Source organism: Geotrypetes seraphini, chromosome 1, assembly GCF_902459505.1.
Source record: "Geotrypetes seraphini chromosome 1, aGeoSer1.1, whole genome shotgun sequence".
Taxonomy (NCBI): Eukaryota; Metazoa; Chordata; class Amphibia; order Gymnophiona; family Dermophiidae; genus Geotrypetes; species Geotrypetes seraphini.
In genome coordinates this window covers 291848376-291867131 of record NC_047084.1, presented here as the reverse complement: position 1 = coordinate 291867131, position 18756 = coordinate 291848376, and the positions used below count along the sequence as shown (strand labels likewise).

Sequence of the window (18756 nt, the reverse complement as noted above, 5' to 3'; positions counted from 1 at the left end):
AGCAGAACTTATGCTTCAGTCCCGAGCACCGAGAAATAGAAAAGAGGGAACCGGGAGGAAGTGAAAGACATTAAGATCCCTCTGCCATTTACTGTGCTCAGAATTTTGCTAAAACGAAACCTACCCTTTTCGATTACACCTACGCTTACGGCCAGAAGCTATTCACATATCTTAAGTCTTCAGAACACAATCCCAGAAAGAGATACAAAGCCCTCTGCTGTTTCAAAGCTCCACTATCCAGCAGACTCAAACCAGCTGGAGAGGTAGCAAATTTTATCAATGAACTTTTGTTATTCCTGTAATGTGAAGCAAATGCTGTCCAAGCCTTTGCACAGAAGAACAGAGTCTTGACGCCGGGCCACGGGCAGCGGCTTTCTTTCACTCGTGTCTGCAGCTTCTGTCATAGGAGTCAACTTTTTTTTTTTTTTTCTTTCTTTTTCAAAGTTACCCTCCCTGTACACAGAGAAGGTATTAACTCATTGCTCAGTGCCCGGGGTGCTCCAGCATGCGCAGCATCGGCAGAGCTGACTCCTGTGTCAGTGGTGCAAACATTTTGTGAAAACAGGGACTTCAGATGACAAACTTGTTATCAACACGCAGACACCACACACTTCCAGAGAGCCCAGTTGGGGGGGGGGGGGCTCTCCAGAAAGAAAGCGCCAGCTTCTGGCACACATTCCTGGGAAGAAATAGATACAATGCTGGCACGTTTTAATTTTTTTACGTAGGCGGATTTTTGTCATGCCGTAATATAACCTCTTCATCACTTGTTAACAAGTGGAAGGTAGAACCCCCCCCACCCCCAAAGTGGCACCGCTTTAGCCCTCACCAGCAGCAGAGCTGAGACCCTGTTTGTTTCTCTCGTGTTGTAGGTGTGGATTCCTGCAGGAGGGAAAGAGAAAGAAAGGGGAGTTTGATTCTTCGACGAGGCTCCCTGGCCGTGTCTCTCTGGGACTGCTTCGAGACCTAGCACGCTCCAGCAGCCGCTCACCCCGCCTCCCAGCTCCTACCTGGCCGGTTGCCCACTGCTCTCCTCCCCGCCTCTGTATAAAAACACACATTGGCTCCTTTTTTAACTCAAAAACTCAGAGACGCTTTAACAACCGGCCCTTGAAACCCTGCCTCCCTTCTCAAAGCACTTTCTCAAGTGAAGAAAAAGCTGGTGGGGCTTTACTCTTTGACTGATTAACTAAGCCTGGCTTTTTTTTTTTCCCTCCCTCGTTCTCTTCCTTGCTGCCCCCTTCGCCCTATTATTTGATATACTATATATATATTTTTTTCTTTTTATTTGGCAGACTTAACATTGAAAAATTATTTCCCCCTCTCTCAAAACTTGAATTCTTTACATCGTATTTTATAGCATTTATTTCAGAACACACTGGGATTTTTTTTTAAACATTTTTTTTATTTATTCTTTTGAAAGTGAAAAAGTTGCTTTTTGCTTTAAGGGAGGTGGGGGGTTTGCAAAAAGCTGTTCGCTACTTTCTCTACATCCTCTATAACATTGCACTTACGTGCATATATATATATATATATATATACTGTATATCTATTTGTATACGCATGTGTGATTTTTTTCCAGTTCTGGTCCTCCTGTGCACATCCACGTGAAATATGCTTTTTGAAAGTTTTGATCTGGTTTCCGCTTTGGCCACACTGGCTGCCTGCTTGGTGTCAGTGGCCCTGCTCCTGGCCGTCTCCCAGCAACTGTGGCAGCTTCGCTGGGCAGCTACCCGGGACAAAAGCTGCAAGCTACCGATCCCCAAGGGCTCCATGGGATTCCCCCTCATCGGAGAAACTTTTCACTGGATCCTGCAGGTAAGGAGATCCCCCTGCTTCCCTTAAGGTGGCCCGTGACAGCTGCAAGCACAGTAGTATTGCATCATACTTTTCAATATGAAATGTTTGGCTTATCTGTAAAGTATTACTTGATTTTATTGTACTATCTTTTTTTTTTTTTTTTAAATTGAGACCTGAAGTGTTTCCTGATGTGTCTTACGGTAGAGTTTCTCTGAATGGGACTGCTTTGAAGCTCGCTCCATACCTTAAATAAAATCTGGAAGATATTATCAGCTTCTAGTAGTCTGAAGTATAGTTTAAAAGGAGGAGGGTTCCCCTTTCAACAACAGTTACTGTTTTATAAATGATAAGAGGGGGGGGGGGTATATTGAACAGATTAAAAGATCTGCTTAACACGTTAAAAAACCCTTTCAAGAAAAAAAATTGAGCTGTATAAGGGAGGTGTTGATTTCAAACCAGTTATTTTCCAAATTTATCGCAAAGAACAAATCATTTCAATTTAAGATACTATGAAACAAGGTGCTATCTTCGCTATAAAAGTTATCAGTGCTGCGGTTCGCTTTCCTTACGTTTCTGATCTGCTATTCCTATTGGAGTAATTTACTGTGGTTTTAAGGACCAAAGTTAGCCCCCCTCTCTACTCCTGTAATTCATCAACTCGGTGAGAAGGAGTAAACGCAGACGAGCATTGCCCCTTTAAGATCAGGGAAACCGAGCCTGGCAGCCTCGCGCTTGATGCGTCCGTGAAAGTAAAAGTGCAGCGACGATTTCGCACCATTGATAGCTTTGCTTGCATTTGATTTTAGATTTTTTAAAAAAAACGTGATCCAAGAAAATTAGTCTTTTTTTTTTTTTTTTTTTAAAGCACGTGCCTTTTGAGTGGACGACTAGTGCGCTGGACAATCCCAGATCTCGTTGTCGAAAGGAAAGCAGTGGCGGGTAATAGGTAGATTAACCTGGGATTAACCTTGCTAAGTGCTGAGCATGGTCTGATGCAATTTGATCGCCTCCAACTGCACTTCAAAGATTTTGAGTGAAATAGCTGTAACCTATAGAGTAGAATAACGCAGTGTAAAGACAGTGTTGTTTCGAGAGGGAACATTAGAACTTTTTTTTGCGAAAGGAAATAAGAGCCAAATATCCACCAATGTTCAGTAATTTTAAAGTGTCTTTACTCATAGTATAATTACGTAGTGGCGGGCATTCCTAGAACAGCACGTATAATCCCACCGTACTGAAGATTCAATGAAACAAGTGCTCATTTTCCTACAAACGGAACAAAAATCATAAAAGGGGTAAAAGAAAAACCTATTTGAATGAGCAAAAGAAAAAGCACATGACAAGCTGAGGCGAGGACCTGATTGGCTGGGTGTCTGGAAGGTGTTGTCTGTGCAAGACACTTTCTCGGCTGGCATTCATAACAAGTCTGCGCGCTGCACTTGTAGACGATTCGTATGCTGAGATCCATCGTTTACCCCCCCCTTTCCTGCCCCGCAGTGACTGCACCTCCCGTCCACAAGAAACACTGACGCTTTCTTAAAGGACTGCTTTTATTCCCGCCGCCGCCGTTTTCTGACCACCCCAATGTTGCAGACGCCAGAAAACGCGCGTCACACTTTCCGACAGCAGTGAAGGGGTTAAAAACAAGCTCTCAATAGCCCTTTAGTTTTAAAAGAAATTTATCAGATTTTTTTTTCTTTCTTTTTTTCAAGGGGACGAAAAGGGTGCTCCTTTTTCCACAGGCTCCATCCAAACACAGTCTAGGGCTAAAAATACCAATTTTTGTATAAATTGGACTGCGGTGGAAACTACTAACACATAAAGGTAGCCTTTGTGCTCTAATGGAAACATTATACAAATAACTCTCTATTAGTGCCACAAAAAAGTACTTTAATTATATTTATGCAGATCAGAAATGTGTCACCTGAACCTTCTAAGAACTTTTTTTTAATGCTGAATGACAATGCCGTGTCAATGCCCCCCCCCCCAAAAAAAAAAACAAAAACAACCCAAACCAACCAACCCTCGTATGTTAAGTTTTGCACACTTTAATTAAAGTCTAACTTACGTTATAGCTTCCCATGTTTATTTTTCTGCTTTTATTCTGGGGCAACGAACCAGAGCATGTGCGAAAAGATCCTGAGCAGAATTATACGGTGGAAAGAGTTGTAATGGGGGGAAGTCAGTAGATTTCTTTGCTGTGACGAGGTATGGGAAAACGTGGACCTCACGTTTACCCCTTCCCGTGGCTTTACAACCAGCTTTAACCACGAGGATTTTGAACGTTTCCAACTTGGCTGGTCACTGAACGCTGTTGCAGGCGATAGGTTTTAACAGTGTCCATGCTGTGGTACATCAACAGCCTTATCCATAGCGGTATCTATGCAAAAAAAAACAAAGTCCCCCCAAAACCATGGGACTCCTGGTAAGAAGATAAAAACAAATTTTAGAAATGTCATTAAATTAAATGGAATAAGTTTCGCTTCCCCTTCACCCCAAATATAATCTAATTGCCAGCACCCAAAGGCCATGAGTTGAAGGTGCCATTAAGTGAGGGGGCAGACTGTTTGGGATCAAACTTTGGTGAGGAATAGGAGAGGAGGGAGAGAGAGAAGGGCATGCAGGGTCGGATTCAGGGGATAGAAAAATGGAATGGGGGAAAAGAATGCATTCTTTCAGAGTTCATATAGAGCCAATGGCAGAGGAAATTGAACACTTATGCAGTGCATTTGTTAGGCAGGCACCTCTTAGACAAAGTAAGAACATTTTTTTTTTATTTTTAGAATGCTCATATTTATCCTTTTTCTGCATGGTGTAGCAGCGGGCCTTAAGAGCTATAGACTGATGCCCCTCTAACCCTTCTCTGGAGATCTTAAGTGATCTAGTTCTGAAAATTTAAAGTAACTTTTCTAGTCTTTTCAACCATTTATCACTTATTAGGCAGGGCAAGATTCTCCCCATCAAATCGACCAGGAGTTGGCATCCTGGCCTGCACTAAATAGCTTCCAGTTTCACGCCCCCCCCCCCGCCCCCCGCTCGGGGTTTTTAATTTTTTTTGGTTGAAGTGGTTTGCAGCACTTTACAACTACATATACCTTAAGTAAGGCTCAGCTGCGGCTGATCGTGGGAGGTCTGCACGTCTCCAAGTGCCAATGATCATACACGCCTTTGCTTTACTGTGATCAATATAAAACGACAAGGCATTGCGCAGCCAGGAATCGTCTGACCCGGGAAGCTATGTTGAGCTACCACTTCAACTTCTGCAGCTCTCCGCCAGTTACAGTATAGGGTGCAACGCCCCAGTTCTTTGCACGGCGTAAATGTCTCGGGAGCACCAAAGACTTCAGCTGAGAGAGAGAGAGAAAAAAAAATTGTTGGCGTCTCTATAGAACGGTAATTGGCCGCTCTAAGTTTAGACTCAGTTCATCGATTCCCCCCCACCCCCTTCTCCTTGTAGGCGTAACGGTAGCCGAAAGTGCGGTAAACAGATGAGAAGATAGCGATCCCACAGATAGCCCAGGGATCGTCTACTTGTTCCGGTCTCGAGGACTGTTTTTTGCTGAAATCCTGCCGTCGTTTATGACGCCGAAGAAGCTCTCGGCCTTGCCTGCCTGGCAACCTAAAGCGGAGATTTAAAAAAAAAAAAAAAAAAAAAAAAAAGAGAGGCAATCCCGGAAAGCCTTCTACTGACCCTGCTTCCATTGCCTGTTCTTCATTTCCGCGTCGCGCTGGCTCCCCAACCTCCATTTCTGCCAGTGCGCCTGCGGCAAAACTTCTACTTGGTTATTATCCCACCGGCAATCGGAAGTGCACGAGCTAACGGCGCTTTCTCGAGGGGGAGGGGGAGGGGGGGGGTAAAACGCGGACCTCGCACCCAGTCGTTTTCTCGGGGCTGATGTAAGGGACAGTGAACGTGTGCTCTCTGTCTAGGTCAGCCACGTGTCTTGTGATCTTTCTTTTAATGGGGGGGGGGGGAGGGGAGAAGAACAACTAACTGATAGTTTTATGAATATCCGTTGCAGCTGGCAGTTAACACTTATTAATTTTAAATTGCCTCCGGGTTCGATTGGAGACCGGCAGCCACTTCAGATAACCGTTTGTTCTTTAGTGCCGGGAGCCCACACCAGAATGGATGGAGCCCTGGAAACAGTGGCGTCTCCAGTCCAAAAAAAAAAAAAAAAAGGGTGGCTGGCCATAGAGCGGCAAATTAGAGGGGGGAGGGGCAGGCAAATTTCACAAACAAAATTTTCCACATGAATATGAGAAAATCATCGTTAACCATGTAGCATCACGGTGCTGCAACTTTAAGAATAACCAACAAGCACACAACCATATTGACTCACATACAGTAGTCCCCCCCCCCCAACCCTGTCCTGGAGGACCAGCAGTTGGGTTTTCGGGATAGTCCTAATGAATATGCATGAGAGATTTGTATATAATAGAGGTGTCAGGCATGCAACTCTGCCCCATCCATATTCATTAGAGCTATCGTGAAAACCAATCTGCATAAGTATGTGGAAGCCTTAAAGGGGAATTTTGGTTTACTTTGTATGACAGCAGTACAACTACCTAAGATAACTGCTCTGATCCATAAGGTGTCATACATCTAGTAACCCTATAAAAATTATTATTAGTTAGGCTAACCTAAAAGAGGTTTTTGTTTATTGTTGTAGGAACAAATAAGGAATGGCAAGTCAAGAACACAGCCACATTAAGAACTCTTGAGTAAGACTGAATTAGAGGCCAAATTAATTTCGGCTTCAGTTATAGTGCTGAAATTGTCCCAAAATATATTTTCTGCCTGGTTTCAATTTCGGCCAAACATGACCATGTATTTTCGGTGGAAGCCCCAAATTTGTTCTTTATTCTGTCTCCCTCCCCTCCAAACAGGAGTTGCCTTACCCCCTTGCAGGCCTATCCTACAAGGCCTGGTGGCCTAGTGGTGTAGTCGGGGCTCCTGCTGGTTATGCTCTCAAAATGGCTGCCATTGCCTCTAGTGGTAATTTTGCGAGACTGCCACAAGAGCGACAGGGGATCACTCCTGCCCTGATTAAGGATTAGATTCACTAAGCCCACTGATCAGCTTCTGACCACTTAGCGATGCAGGCAGGCAGCGATTCACTAAAAACAAGAGGGACACCGACTGGGCTGACCGATCCAAAAATAAGCGACTGCTAAGGACCAGTCGCTCAGGTGCTTTCCAACTGCCCTGCCTTCTGCCATCCTGCTCTCTGCCCTGAATCTCTCCTGCCGCCCCAACTTGCCACCCTGAATATCTCCTGCCACCCCGACTCACTGCCCTGCTCTTGCCCTGAATCTCTCCTGCCCTTCCCTGCAGTGCAAGCCTGTGGTTTTAACCCATAGGTTAAAACCACGGGCTTGGGAAGCAAAATAAGCAAAAAAATAAAAATAAAAATTCATGCTCTGCCGGGCATGGAGAGCCAGCGCATGCTCGAGGATTGCTGTTCAACGATATGATTCAATCAGTTGGGGGCGTGATTCTGATCACCCTCATTTGCATGAGGGCAATTCGTTAATCAGCCCCCCCAGACACAGATCGGATCCATGCCCTTAGTGAATCTAGCCCTAAACCACTAGACCACAAGGGATTGTAAGGTAGCCTGGGGGGAAGGGGGCTACTCTTTACATTTTTTTTTTGTGTGTGTGTGTAATGTGATTCCAAGTAATGCAGTTATGATCTTGCATAGTAGTTTATATGATAGACACAAATTTAGCAGGAATTTAAGTCTGTAAATTTGGGATAAGCCCCTTAGGAATTAGCCTCTCTGTGGAGATAACGGCATTAGCTGATTCTGAGAGAGAAACCTTGCAATGATTGGTTTTTAAAACACAAGTACTTCTCAAGAATATACTGTTAGTAGAGAAATAATACTACAATGAAATGAAGTTTATACAGGGTAAATCCAAAAAGTAAAGGCAAAATACACTTAACAGCTTTACTAGAACATAACCACTTTTCCACATAGCCCCCATGCAAGACGATGTAGTTGTTGTATCGTTCAACTAGCTTCTGCATTCCTGCAGAGCAGAAGTATTTTGGGCTGCTCCTGACCTGAAGCCAGGTGAGCAAGGGTTCCTTTACTTCCATTGTTGGAGGTGAATCTTCGACCTAGCAGCATCTCCTTCAATGGACCAAAGATGTATTAATCACTAGGCACCAGATCCGGGCTGAAAGGATATGGAAGACGTTTGAATTTAAGCTGTTGCACTGTCTCTTCTGTCACTGCTGCTGTCATGCATTGTCACGGTGCCGCAAGACTGTTTTTGGACATCATTCCTCTTATTTTGTTTATTTGGATTTATATCCTGTCCTCCCAGAAGAGTTCGGAACGGGTTACAAGTTTACATACATAATAAAACACTGCAGGGTTAAGTTCATTTTGCAGCAATGCACAGTGATTTGCACTGTTCATTGTTTGCCCATCACTTGGAAACGTGCCAGAATAGGCCCCTTCATGTCCCAAAAGAAGGTTAACGTGATTTTCTTGGAGGAGGGCTGACGTTTTGAATTTCTTGTTCGCTGCAGAAGACAAATGTCTCTGCTCCACACTTCTTTTGCTCTCTGGGTCATAGAGATGCACCCATGCCTCGTCACCGGTTGCAACTCTCTCCAGAAAACTCAGATCTTCATACCATCTCAGAAACTGGGTCGCAAGCAGTTTGGGAACCCATCATGTGCAAACTTTCATGTATCCCAAGTCAACATGCATTATGGCAAATGCAGATCCATAGTCAATATCCAAATTTGCAGCCAGTTGAGACACCATTATTCTTTGGCCTTCTCTAATCAAGGCATCTGCCCTGACAATGTGTGTGCATAATGTGGATGGGCAACCAGAATGAGCTTCATCAGTTGCACCTGTTCTTTCCGCTTTAAACCTTTTACCCCCTCAAACCTTTTGTTGATTCATGGTGCTATGTCAATTTGCACCTCACCATCCTCAGGGTAGGGTACTTCTGAATTCAAACTAGAGGCTGACTTTCAATCCATCTTCCTTTTTCTGGAGCCATAAAGTAACTCTAGGTCAAGGATCTCAAAGTCCCTCATCTCTTGCATATTCATGTGGATATCATGAAAAGGAAGGAAGGAAGGAAGTACTCCAGGACCAACTTGGAAACACCACCCTAGCTCTACCATGTTTGAGACATATGCTCGTAGAGGGGCTGGGCACCAGACAGTGAGACGATGGAGGTATAGAGCAGAGAAAGAGACTCTATGACTTTGACCACTTAACTGCTTTGCCCCTGGCTGTGACATACTCACTCACCTACTCACCCTTTGCTTGGGTGGGGGGCTCAGGGGACTGACCCTGACCGGGATAGAAGGGAGTGTGCACCATGCATAAAATTACTACTGTGATGAGTGCCCAGTGCAGGAGTAGCCCAATACTTCATGCAGTAGCCTGAAAAACAGGGGACATAGGTTCAATTCCCACTTCATCTCCTTATGAATCTGGGAAAATCACTTAACCCTCATCACGCCAGGTACACAATAAGTAGGGTTGTTATATGGCTCCAGAAACAGGAGAATGGATTAAAGACATCTGGGTTTTACTTCCATTCCTTTCAATGGAAGTAAAACCTGGATGTCTCAATAAGGCAAGAATAGCCTTACTGGTTCAGACCAATGTTCCATCTAGCTCAGTATCCCGTCTTCACGGAGGTCAATCCAGGTCACAAGTAGCTTATAGTTTGTTTATTTGTATCCCACTTTACATAAAGCGGATCACAACAAATACACAATCATAAAATCAACAAGACATACACAACAGAATAATCACAAACAATGAAAAAGTGCTCAGCGCTCAAACATACAACTTAAAATTAAATTCCTATACTTCATCTTACAAAATATATATTTTTAAAAAAATAATCTTTTTAAATTATTCAAATTTTTCCTGCTGGCGTATGTACAATGAAATCTCATTCCATTCTCGGGGGGTCTATACAAGAAAACATACTGGTCCTGGACACCTTACCTTCAGCCTTAAATCGCCTAATTGTTGAACTATCAGCCTGATCTACAGAGCACAACTCTCAAAGTGGAACATATAGCAGAATGCTATCCACTAGGCACTTAGGTGCCAAATTGCGAACACAAAGACAAACCATTAGCAACAACTTGTAGCGTATCCTGTACTCCAATTTGAGCCAGAACAACGCTATATAGCATTCTGATAAGTAACTGTCAAAACCCCAAATAGTGGCTACATCCTATGTTACCGATCCAGGGCAAGCAGCAACTTCCTCCATGTCTATCTCAATAGCAGACTATGAACTTTTCCTGCAAGAACTTGTCCAAACCTGTTTTAAAAACCAGCCATGTTAACCGCTCTTACCACATCCTCTGGCAATGTGTTCCAGATCTTAGCTATTCTCTGAGTGAAATATATGTCCTCCTATTGGTTTTAAAAGTATCTTCCTGTAACTTCATCAAGAGTATCCAGTCTCTGTAATTTTTAAAGTAAAAAAATCAATCCACTTGAACCCATTCTACACCACTAAGGATTTTGTAGACTTCAATCATATCTCGACTCAGCCATCTCTTTTCCAAGCTGAAGAGCCCTAACCTTAGTGTTTCCTCATATGAGAGGAGTTCCATCCCCTTTATCATTTTGGTCACTACTCTTTGAATCTTTTCTAGTTCCGCTATATCTTTTTTTGAGATAAGGTGACCAGAACTGAATGCAATTCTCAAGGTGAGGTCATACCATGGAGCGAGAGAGCATTGTAACATTCTTAGTTTTGTTTATAATCCCTTTTCTAATAATTCCTAGCATCTTATTTGCATTTTTTTGGCTGCTGCCACATATTGGGTGGAAAGTTTCAACGTATTGTCTATACCAGTGATTCCCAACCCTGTCCTGGAGGAACACCAGGCCAATCGGGTTTTCAGGCTAGCCCTAATGAATATGCATGAGAGAGATTTGCATATGATGGAAGTGATAGGCATGCAAATTTGCTTCATGCATATTCATTAGGGCTAGCCTGAAAACCCAATTGGCCTGGTGTTCCTCCAGGACAGGGTTGGGAATCACTGGTCTATACTGACCCCCAAAGTGGACTCTTGCATCTGGTAACTACAATTTGGGTTATTCCTCCCAATGTGCATGACTTAGCAGTTGAAATTGAATGTGGACAAATCCAATTTGGACTCCCAATTTCCTAAGGTCTGCCTGTAATTTTTCGTAGTCCACATGTGTTTCAACAACTCTGAAGTTTAGTGTTTTCTGCAAATGTAATCACCTCACTCGTCATTCCAATTTCCAGATCATTTATAAATAAGTTAAATCGCACCAGTCTCAAAACAAATCCTTGCAGCATTCCACTATTTACCCTCCTCCACTGAGAAAAATGGCCCTCTGTTTTTGGATAACCAATCCCTATCCCAAGACTCATTAATTTTCCCAGGAGCCTCTCTTGAGGAACTTTGTCAAAAACATTCTGAAAATTTGGATGTCTTGCATCAACCGGCTCACCTTGCTGCTCCCCCGGGACTAGAGAACGGAATGGGGACAAATTTGTCCCCATCCTCGCAGGAACTCAATTTCCTTGTCCTGTCCCTGAAATGTCCTGTCTAAATTAGATTGTAAGCTCTTCTGAGAAGGGACTGTCTATTGTATGTTAAAATGTACAGCGCTATAGAATAAATAGTAGTAGTAGTTTTGTCGCCGTTGCTGTCCCATTCCTGTAAGCTCTGCCTTAACTACACAAACCTCGAACACTTTATGATTTTAAAGTGTGTGAGGCTTGTGCAGATGAGGATGGAGTTTGCAGGGACAGGAAAAGAACTCGTGGGGACGGGGAAAAATTTGTCCCCGTGTCATTATCTACCTGGGGCAAAGTCACTTAATCCTCCACTGCCCCAAATACATTAGATCAGGGATCTCAAAGTCCCTCCTTGAGGGCCGCAATCCAGTCAGGTTTTCTTGATTTCCTCAATGAATATGCACTGCTTTCAATGCATATTCATTGGGGAAATCCTGAAAATGAGATCCCTGCATTAGTTAGATTGTGAGCCCAACAGGAAGGATAGGGAAAATACTTGAAGTACCTGTATGTTTAAACTACAAGAAGGCAGTATAAAAGTCCCTTTAACCTTTAGCCACATGTTTATTCAGTCCTTCAAAGAAGTCGAGCAAATTGGTGAGGCAAGACCTCCCGTGGCTGAACATTTCCTTTTTCTGGAGCCATAGAGTAACCCTAAAAATAAGTACCTGTATATAACGTGTAAAACTCGTTTTGAAATGCAACTACACCACAGCCGTGTGGTATATCGAATCCCTTTCCCTTCTCGTCCCAAGTACTGCCACAACCGCTACACTGAGCAAAGGCGGCCAACCTTAAATTCCCTGGCTGAGGGCATGCTCTCCTGCGCTCAGCCTGATCAGGAAGAGGAGGTGTACCCTGCAGTGCTCTCTGGTGCTGATTGGCCCTTTCAGTTGCAACGTCGTCGATGGTGTCAATACGATCGGGGGGGGGGGGGGGGGAGTTTGCTACGTCGGGCTTTCCCCGATTCCGGCGAGAGCGAGCAGCAGCGGCCGGTCGACGTACGGGAGCAATGGGTCAGACAGCTGCGGCGCACACGCTGCATGCTGGCCTTTGGGGGGAGGGCAGCAGAGCATTGGATTCGGCGTTGATTTCCAGTATAAAAAAAAAAAGCATGAGTGCATTGAAAAACAAACAAACCCCAGAAACGTTCCCCAAATGCATACAATAAATAAGTGCGTGTTTCTTTGGCTTGCAGGGAACCGGTTTCCAGTCGTCGAGGAGAGAGAAGTACGGTAGCGTGTTTAAGACGCACTTGCTGGGTCGCCCCTTGATCCGAGTGACGGGCGCCGAGAACGTGCGCAAGATCCTGCTGGGGGAGCACCACCTGGTGAGCACCGAGTGGCCGCGCAGCACCAGGATGCTGCTGGGACCCAACAGTCTGGCCAACTCCACCGGGGACATCCACCGGCACAAGCGCAAGGTAAGCAAGCGCTAACCTACCCTAACGCACCTGCATCCCTGCTTTAGGCTGTCGTCCCTCCTGTGATATTTCTGTGCAACATATGTTCTCCTTTCAACCCCCTCTTCCCTCTCCACACCTAATTTGCAATAGGCTGCAGTCAGCGGCTCATTTTTCAGCAGGCTCTAGACCCACCCCCCAGAATCTTCTGCTCTCCCATGCTGAAGATAAGCGGCTGTGGCTGTGAAAGCAGTAGATCACCCACTCACAGATGACTTTTGAGGAATTTAAAAGGGCGATGCCAAGATTTTCTGGGAACCGCCACTTTAAGCGCGTTCCTTCCATAGTGTAAAAGCAAATTGATCATGTTACTAAAGACCAGAGTGTATGTTCGCGGCAAAGGGGTGGAGGTGGAATATAGGTACAGTACAGAAATATCTGAGGAATGGGTCCTCCTTTTTTTTTTTTAAATCCATGCTGATAGCTGATACTGCGTTTTCGCTGCTTGCCTGCAGGGAAACAAATAAAGGAAACAACGTTTGTGCACCCCTGTATGGAATTAAACACCCTTGAGAAGGGGAGGAGAGGACGGGGAGAAGGTGGCACGTGCTACATGAACTATAGTAACCTGAAAACAGCTATACCCGCAGCCCCCATAAGGAGTCCTTATTAAAAGGGCAATGCCAGGGACTGCAGTATTTCAGCAGGAAACAGCAGTGTGTGCTGCTGGAGCTCAAGGGAAGCTAACTGCAAACAGCTGCTCTTCTAATGTATGCACTTGTACCTTAGATTGGTGTTTCCTCTGCCTAGATAGATTGATAGATAGAGGCCTCACTTTGAGATCTATGAGGTAATTCTAGAACAGTTTTAAGCAAGCTTTCCACTATGAAATGTTAGTTTAAATATATAAGGCCAGATTCTCAAAATATAAGGTTGCCTTTAATTCAGTCGCTAAACCAGTAATTCTAGAACAGTTTTAAGAATTATTTACACTATGAAATGTTAGTTTAAATATATAAGGCCAGATTCTCAAAATTTAAGGTTGCCTTTAATTCAGTCGCTAAACCAGTTCCAGCTGGTTTAGCGTGCATGTATTTTAGCGGGGGATTATCAAAATGTCTTACTGTGGTCTCTTCCGAGCTTCCTAGCTATCTTCGATGCGGCTATGCAAATGGGCTCATCAATCTTTAAATGAGCACTTCGGTGGGTTCTTCAACATCGCCGAGTGATTCTCCAAGCGCAGCATCTGCTTTTGGCGAGCAAAAATCAGCGACTGGTCCAGGGGTGCCAGTACTGTGCCAGCACTGTGAGAAGCGCATCTCTGGTGTATGTTTTGACTGACTAATGAAACAAAATAAAAATGACATGATTCACATAAATTATAGTCTTTTAGGGGGGGGGATGGGGGAGGGGCAAAAGCACGTTTCTTGAGTGCATACATTATAACAGTGTCTTATGTGTTTCTGGCTGTGGTTCATGATAAAATTTATCTAAAATGGTGGAAGTGGGTAAATAAGTAATAAATAGAAAGTGGAGCATCTATATTTATTCATGATAAAATTTGTCATTAAAACAAATTACAAGATTTATCTGAATTATAGTAGTTTTATCTGTTTTTGTGACATCAGCGCCCAACAGCTATAGCCGCATGTGTCACATGCCTATGACATGAGCATATAGTATGTTCAAATAAGGCACGCACACAAGATGTGTGCTTACGGCGTTGCTTTTCCCGGCACATGCTCACACGCCTCTTTCGTGGCGTATTCTGCGCGTGTGCTGATCACTTATCACCAGCGACTTATCTCGTGTACATTTAGCAAACCTTCACTACTTTTTGCCAACCTCATTTGCATGCATGATTTTTCTTTTTAGAATGACTCGCCTTTTTGAAATAGCTACAATAACGGCTGCATGAGCGGACCATCAGTTTTTTAACTGCAAAGTTTTGAGCATCTAGCCCATAATTGGGTATGCATTTTATAAAAGTGATTATAGAACAGGCATTACTTAGGTATATTGTAGAGATTTAGAAGAGGGTGTTCTGGGCATGGCTTGAGCTGTATTAAGTATATCCCCTGTTTTAAACCTCAAAGTTCCCACTACCACTTACACCTTTTTGGAGCAACATAAACTTGAAGGTTTAGACTGGAGGAGAATTTGAGGAGGGAGATGAAGAACTGTGCTTATCACTTCGGTGTTAAAAATCAAGTTTCAGAAAATAGCTCATCAATTAGACGTGCACTTTAAAAAAAAAAATATGGAACGCTTCATGAATTTGCGTGTCATCCTTGTGCAGGAGCCATGCTCTGTATTGTTCCAATTTTAGTATGTGCTGCCGAAGTGAGCACAGACATGTAGACTTAAATTCCACCATATGTACATTTACAGGTGCATGTAGCAGTACTTAAGGATAGAAAGCCCCTAGCCATGTCACTCTTTTTGAACATTTGTTTAGCAAAATATACATGCTTATTTGGCAGTACTTTATACCCTTTTTTAATGCAGGTACCCAAGATTTAGATCAGTGGGTCTTCACTAATTTTTAAGTTGGGGCCATTTTGGATCCAAATGTGCTGAAGGAGATCCACCAAATATCTTCCCACACAAGGCTGTGACACGACATCCATCCCCACCAGCCTGCCTTCACATTTTTCATGGGGGTATTCCCCAAGAAGATGAGCATTTCCAAATGCAATCTCTTCATCTATGAAGAACTGCCTTGTTCTTCAAGCATACTGCCCTCCCCCCCCCCACCATTCCACTTTGCTCTTTCTGTTTGTGAGCTTGAGTAGACAGGTAGAGTGTAGGGACAAAAAACCAAAGAGAATGAGGGGGCCACCATTGGTCCCTGTGCCAAACGTACTGCAGGTTTTTTTGGTAGCCTTTTCACTCATCCCCCCCCCTTTGCCCTCTCCAACCCCATGTCGGCACTGTCGTGTAAATGAATTAAAAAAAAAGACTTTTTCTCTTAGGTCCTAGCTTATGCTCGCTGTCTTAACACCAGCTCTGACAGGATACACATTTCAAATCTTACACATTGTAATCACAAAATAGAAAATAAAATTATTTTTTCTACCTTCTACTTCCATATTCAACATTTTTGTTTCTTTCCCACTGTCTTCTTTCTCCCCTGGGTCAGACCTCTCTATTCTCCATGCAGCATTTTCCCTTCCTCCCCTCCATCATCATGCACAACATTTCTTTCTCTCTCTCCCTTCCCTCTACCATATGTCCAACATTTCTCCCTCCTTTCTTCTCCATGCATGTCTCCCTCCCCTCCACCGTTTGCAGGATTTCTCCCTATCACCTCTTTCTACCTCTTTGATTCAACTCTTCCTCCCTCTTTTCTACCCCAACAATTTTTCCTCTCTACTGTCTCTCCCCCCACCCATGCAGCAGCTTTCCATCCCTCCCTCTCTTCCATCCCCCTGTGCAGCAGCACCCCACCAACCCTCCCACCATGAGACCTGATATACCTCTGGACTTCCTAAAGCAGCAGCAGTGGTGGCCAGCCTTGAAGAGGCAGTGCTGTGAACAGGCTGATTGTGGCCTGCCCCACCAGGCCTTCCATCTTCCTTGTCATCAGTGATGTCACTGATGTGTCAGAGGGAAGGCCCCAGTGGGGCAGGACATGAGCAGCCCGTTCAGAGTGCTGCCTCTTCAAGGCCACTGCCACTTGCTTCTTTAAGAGGCCTGGAGGTATGTCAGGTCTCACAGTGGGAGGGTTGGTAACTGAATCAGTGAGTCCAATTTTTGTGGACAACGAATCGCTTCAAATTGATTTACCAAAGTGAATCGGTGAACCGGGCAGCACTAGTGCAGGGATATTAGCCACCCTATGTCATTGGTTATGAACTCAGCCCTCAGGGCACACTAAGTTAGTCTGGTTTTGAGGATATCCACAATGGATATGTAGGAGAAAGATTTGAACCTACTGCTTCTTTGTTATGTAAGGCTATCTCATGGTATATTTCATTGTGGATATCCTGAAAACCAGATTGAGGACTGGATTGAGACATACTTCCCTAGATGAACCTTCACCCTTGTGCCCACCTCTTAGTTAACCGATCTTGTCTCCTTCCAAGATATTGATTAAATTTAACAATTATCATCCCGACACCACCTTTTCCCAGAACAACCTAAAAATATACAATTTTGGATAAGATACTTTAATATCAGATTTTTTGTCTTGCAAATATATCAAGACCAGTAAATATTGAATGATTAAAAAAAAAAAGAATTTGGGTAAATGGACTAATTGCAAACTATCCTTTCTTCCTTCAGAAAATAGTATGTGCTGATGGTTCTTTGAGTTTGTCTAACAGTTGAGTTTGGCTGGTTTGTCTAACAGTTGGTACAAACAAATTTGGGTCTGATGCAATGTTTGGATAAATTTATTCTGTTGGTTGGAAAACATTACATCAGACCCCTGCTATTTTTTGTTCTTGGTTTCTGCTTAGGGGTTACTCCTTTGCCCTTTTGGGTTTATTCTCATTGTCTAGTTGGGTCAGCCATATTTGCCAGTAGTGCCCCCATTAGGATTCTGTCCCTTGTATGCCTGAAAGTCGGACATTTACCACAGATCAGAGAATGGCATGAGAAACCAGCCTCAGTGGTTCAGTAGCAAGGGAGTGAGACTCAGTATGTTATTTTGCAGGCTCATTGTAAGGATTTAATTTATTTAGCGGAAATTGGTTATTTTGAATTATTACCACTGGTGGCCAGAAGAGTCTATGTCCAAGTGTGTGGGGTTTTTTTTTTTTTTTTATTCACCTATTAAAAAGGACTTTGCTAAGGGACTTTGTTTTCCTAATATTTGATTTGATTTTCGTTAGCATCTGTTAATATGTCCGCCTCATCCATCTCGGATCTAATTTTGAGGACTTGAGCTGAATTTAAGCTAAACATTTATTTTATTTAGTTGATTATTATGTATTTTACCTATGAGTATTATTTTTCTGCTTTTCTTCAACTTTCTGTACAAGTGGATACTTGATTGATAAAATGTAAAATTTGATAAATATAAAATAAAAAAAAAAAAAGGACTTTCTGCCTTGAGTAATGGAAAAAGGTGTGAAAGGCTTTTCATGCTTGTGCTAGTCCACCGAACCATTCATTTCCCTGAACAGTGGAAACTCATTGTCGCATAGAAATCATTGTGCCGCATAGAACCAGGTGTGCTAAACATTTGTCCCCTAGAGACACAATGGAGGAAAAACGAGGTTGAACCTCTGGCTCTTGGGCCCGGATTCTGTAAACTGTGCCATTATTGGCAGTTGCTTTAAAAATGGCCGCTGATCGCGTGTCAGGTATGTGAAAGGTAGGCACCATAAATGTAGGCCAGGGTTTTCATGGCGTATCTTTCACCAAAATCGCATCCACAGAGGCACCTTATGATGCCTGACACAACTTACGGTATGTTAATGCCTTATGCCACTGTAGGCATGATTAAGGCGCTTCCATATGTGTGATAACGGTGCTCTAAGGGTGCCTCTAATTTTTTTTATGGCGTTTTAATTGACGCAGCCAATTAATGCACCTCTTAAACAAACTAAAACTAAGTTTGGCGGCAGTAGGGATGTTTTTAGAATCGGGCCCTTAAGAGCTGATTCTATAAATGACTAAATTGGCTTGTGCCTAGAAAAATGGCATTTGCCGAATGTCAATCGCAGGCACCATTTTACAGAATCGCGGCTGGTGATGCCTATTTAACTTAAGACGCCTGAAATGTAGGTGAGGGTTTTAAAGGCCTGCATTTCAGGTGCCTAAGTTTTTGGAGAATTGCGTTTAGTAGCACCTAAAAGTCATGCTCTACCCACAGAAACGCCCAAAGTGCCGCTAGGCACATTGTAATAGGCTCCTATCAACCAATTAAATTTTTTTAACCAATTAATGAGGCTGTTAACGGTATTTTGCCAATTAACTTAGGCTTCTAAGTAGCGTCTAACTTTAGGTGCCCTTTATAGAATCGGCCCCTTAGT

The 18756-nt window shown here is 43.5% G+C and overlaps 1 protein-coding gene, 1 long non-coding RNA gene and 1 pseudogene across 2 annotated transcripts in view; 1 reads left to right on the top strand and 2 right to left on the bottom strand.

The window, feature by feature from the left end:
• Positions 1-1089: 1089 nt before the first annotated feature.
• Positions 1090-18756, top strand: part of LOC117364350 (cytochrome P450 26B1) — a 42025-nt gene continuing 24358 nt past the window's right edge. Inside the window, exons 1-3 of the mRNA XM_033953478.1 lie at positions 1090-1162; positions 1583-1818; positions 12569-12793. Of these exons, the coding sequence (XP_033809369.1) occupies positions 1615-1818; positions 12569-12793 (429 nt within the window). The 5' untranslated portion in view covers positions 1090-1162; positions 1583-1614. The remainder of the gene's footprint in view (positions 1163-1582; positions 1819-12568; positions 12794-18756) is intronic.
• Positions 3857-5678, bottom strand: LOC117364362. The gene is made up of 3 exons (XR_004540226.1): positions 5492-5678; positions 4896-5147; positions 3857-4222 (listed from the first exon to the last, which is right to left on the bottom strand). It is a non-coding gene; the product is annotated as an uncharacterized LOC117364362 (long non-coding RNA).
• Positions 15027-15121, bottom strand: LOC117352816 (annotated as a pseudogene).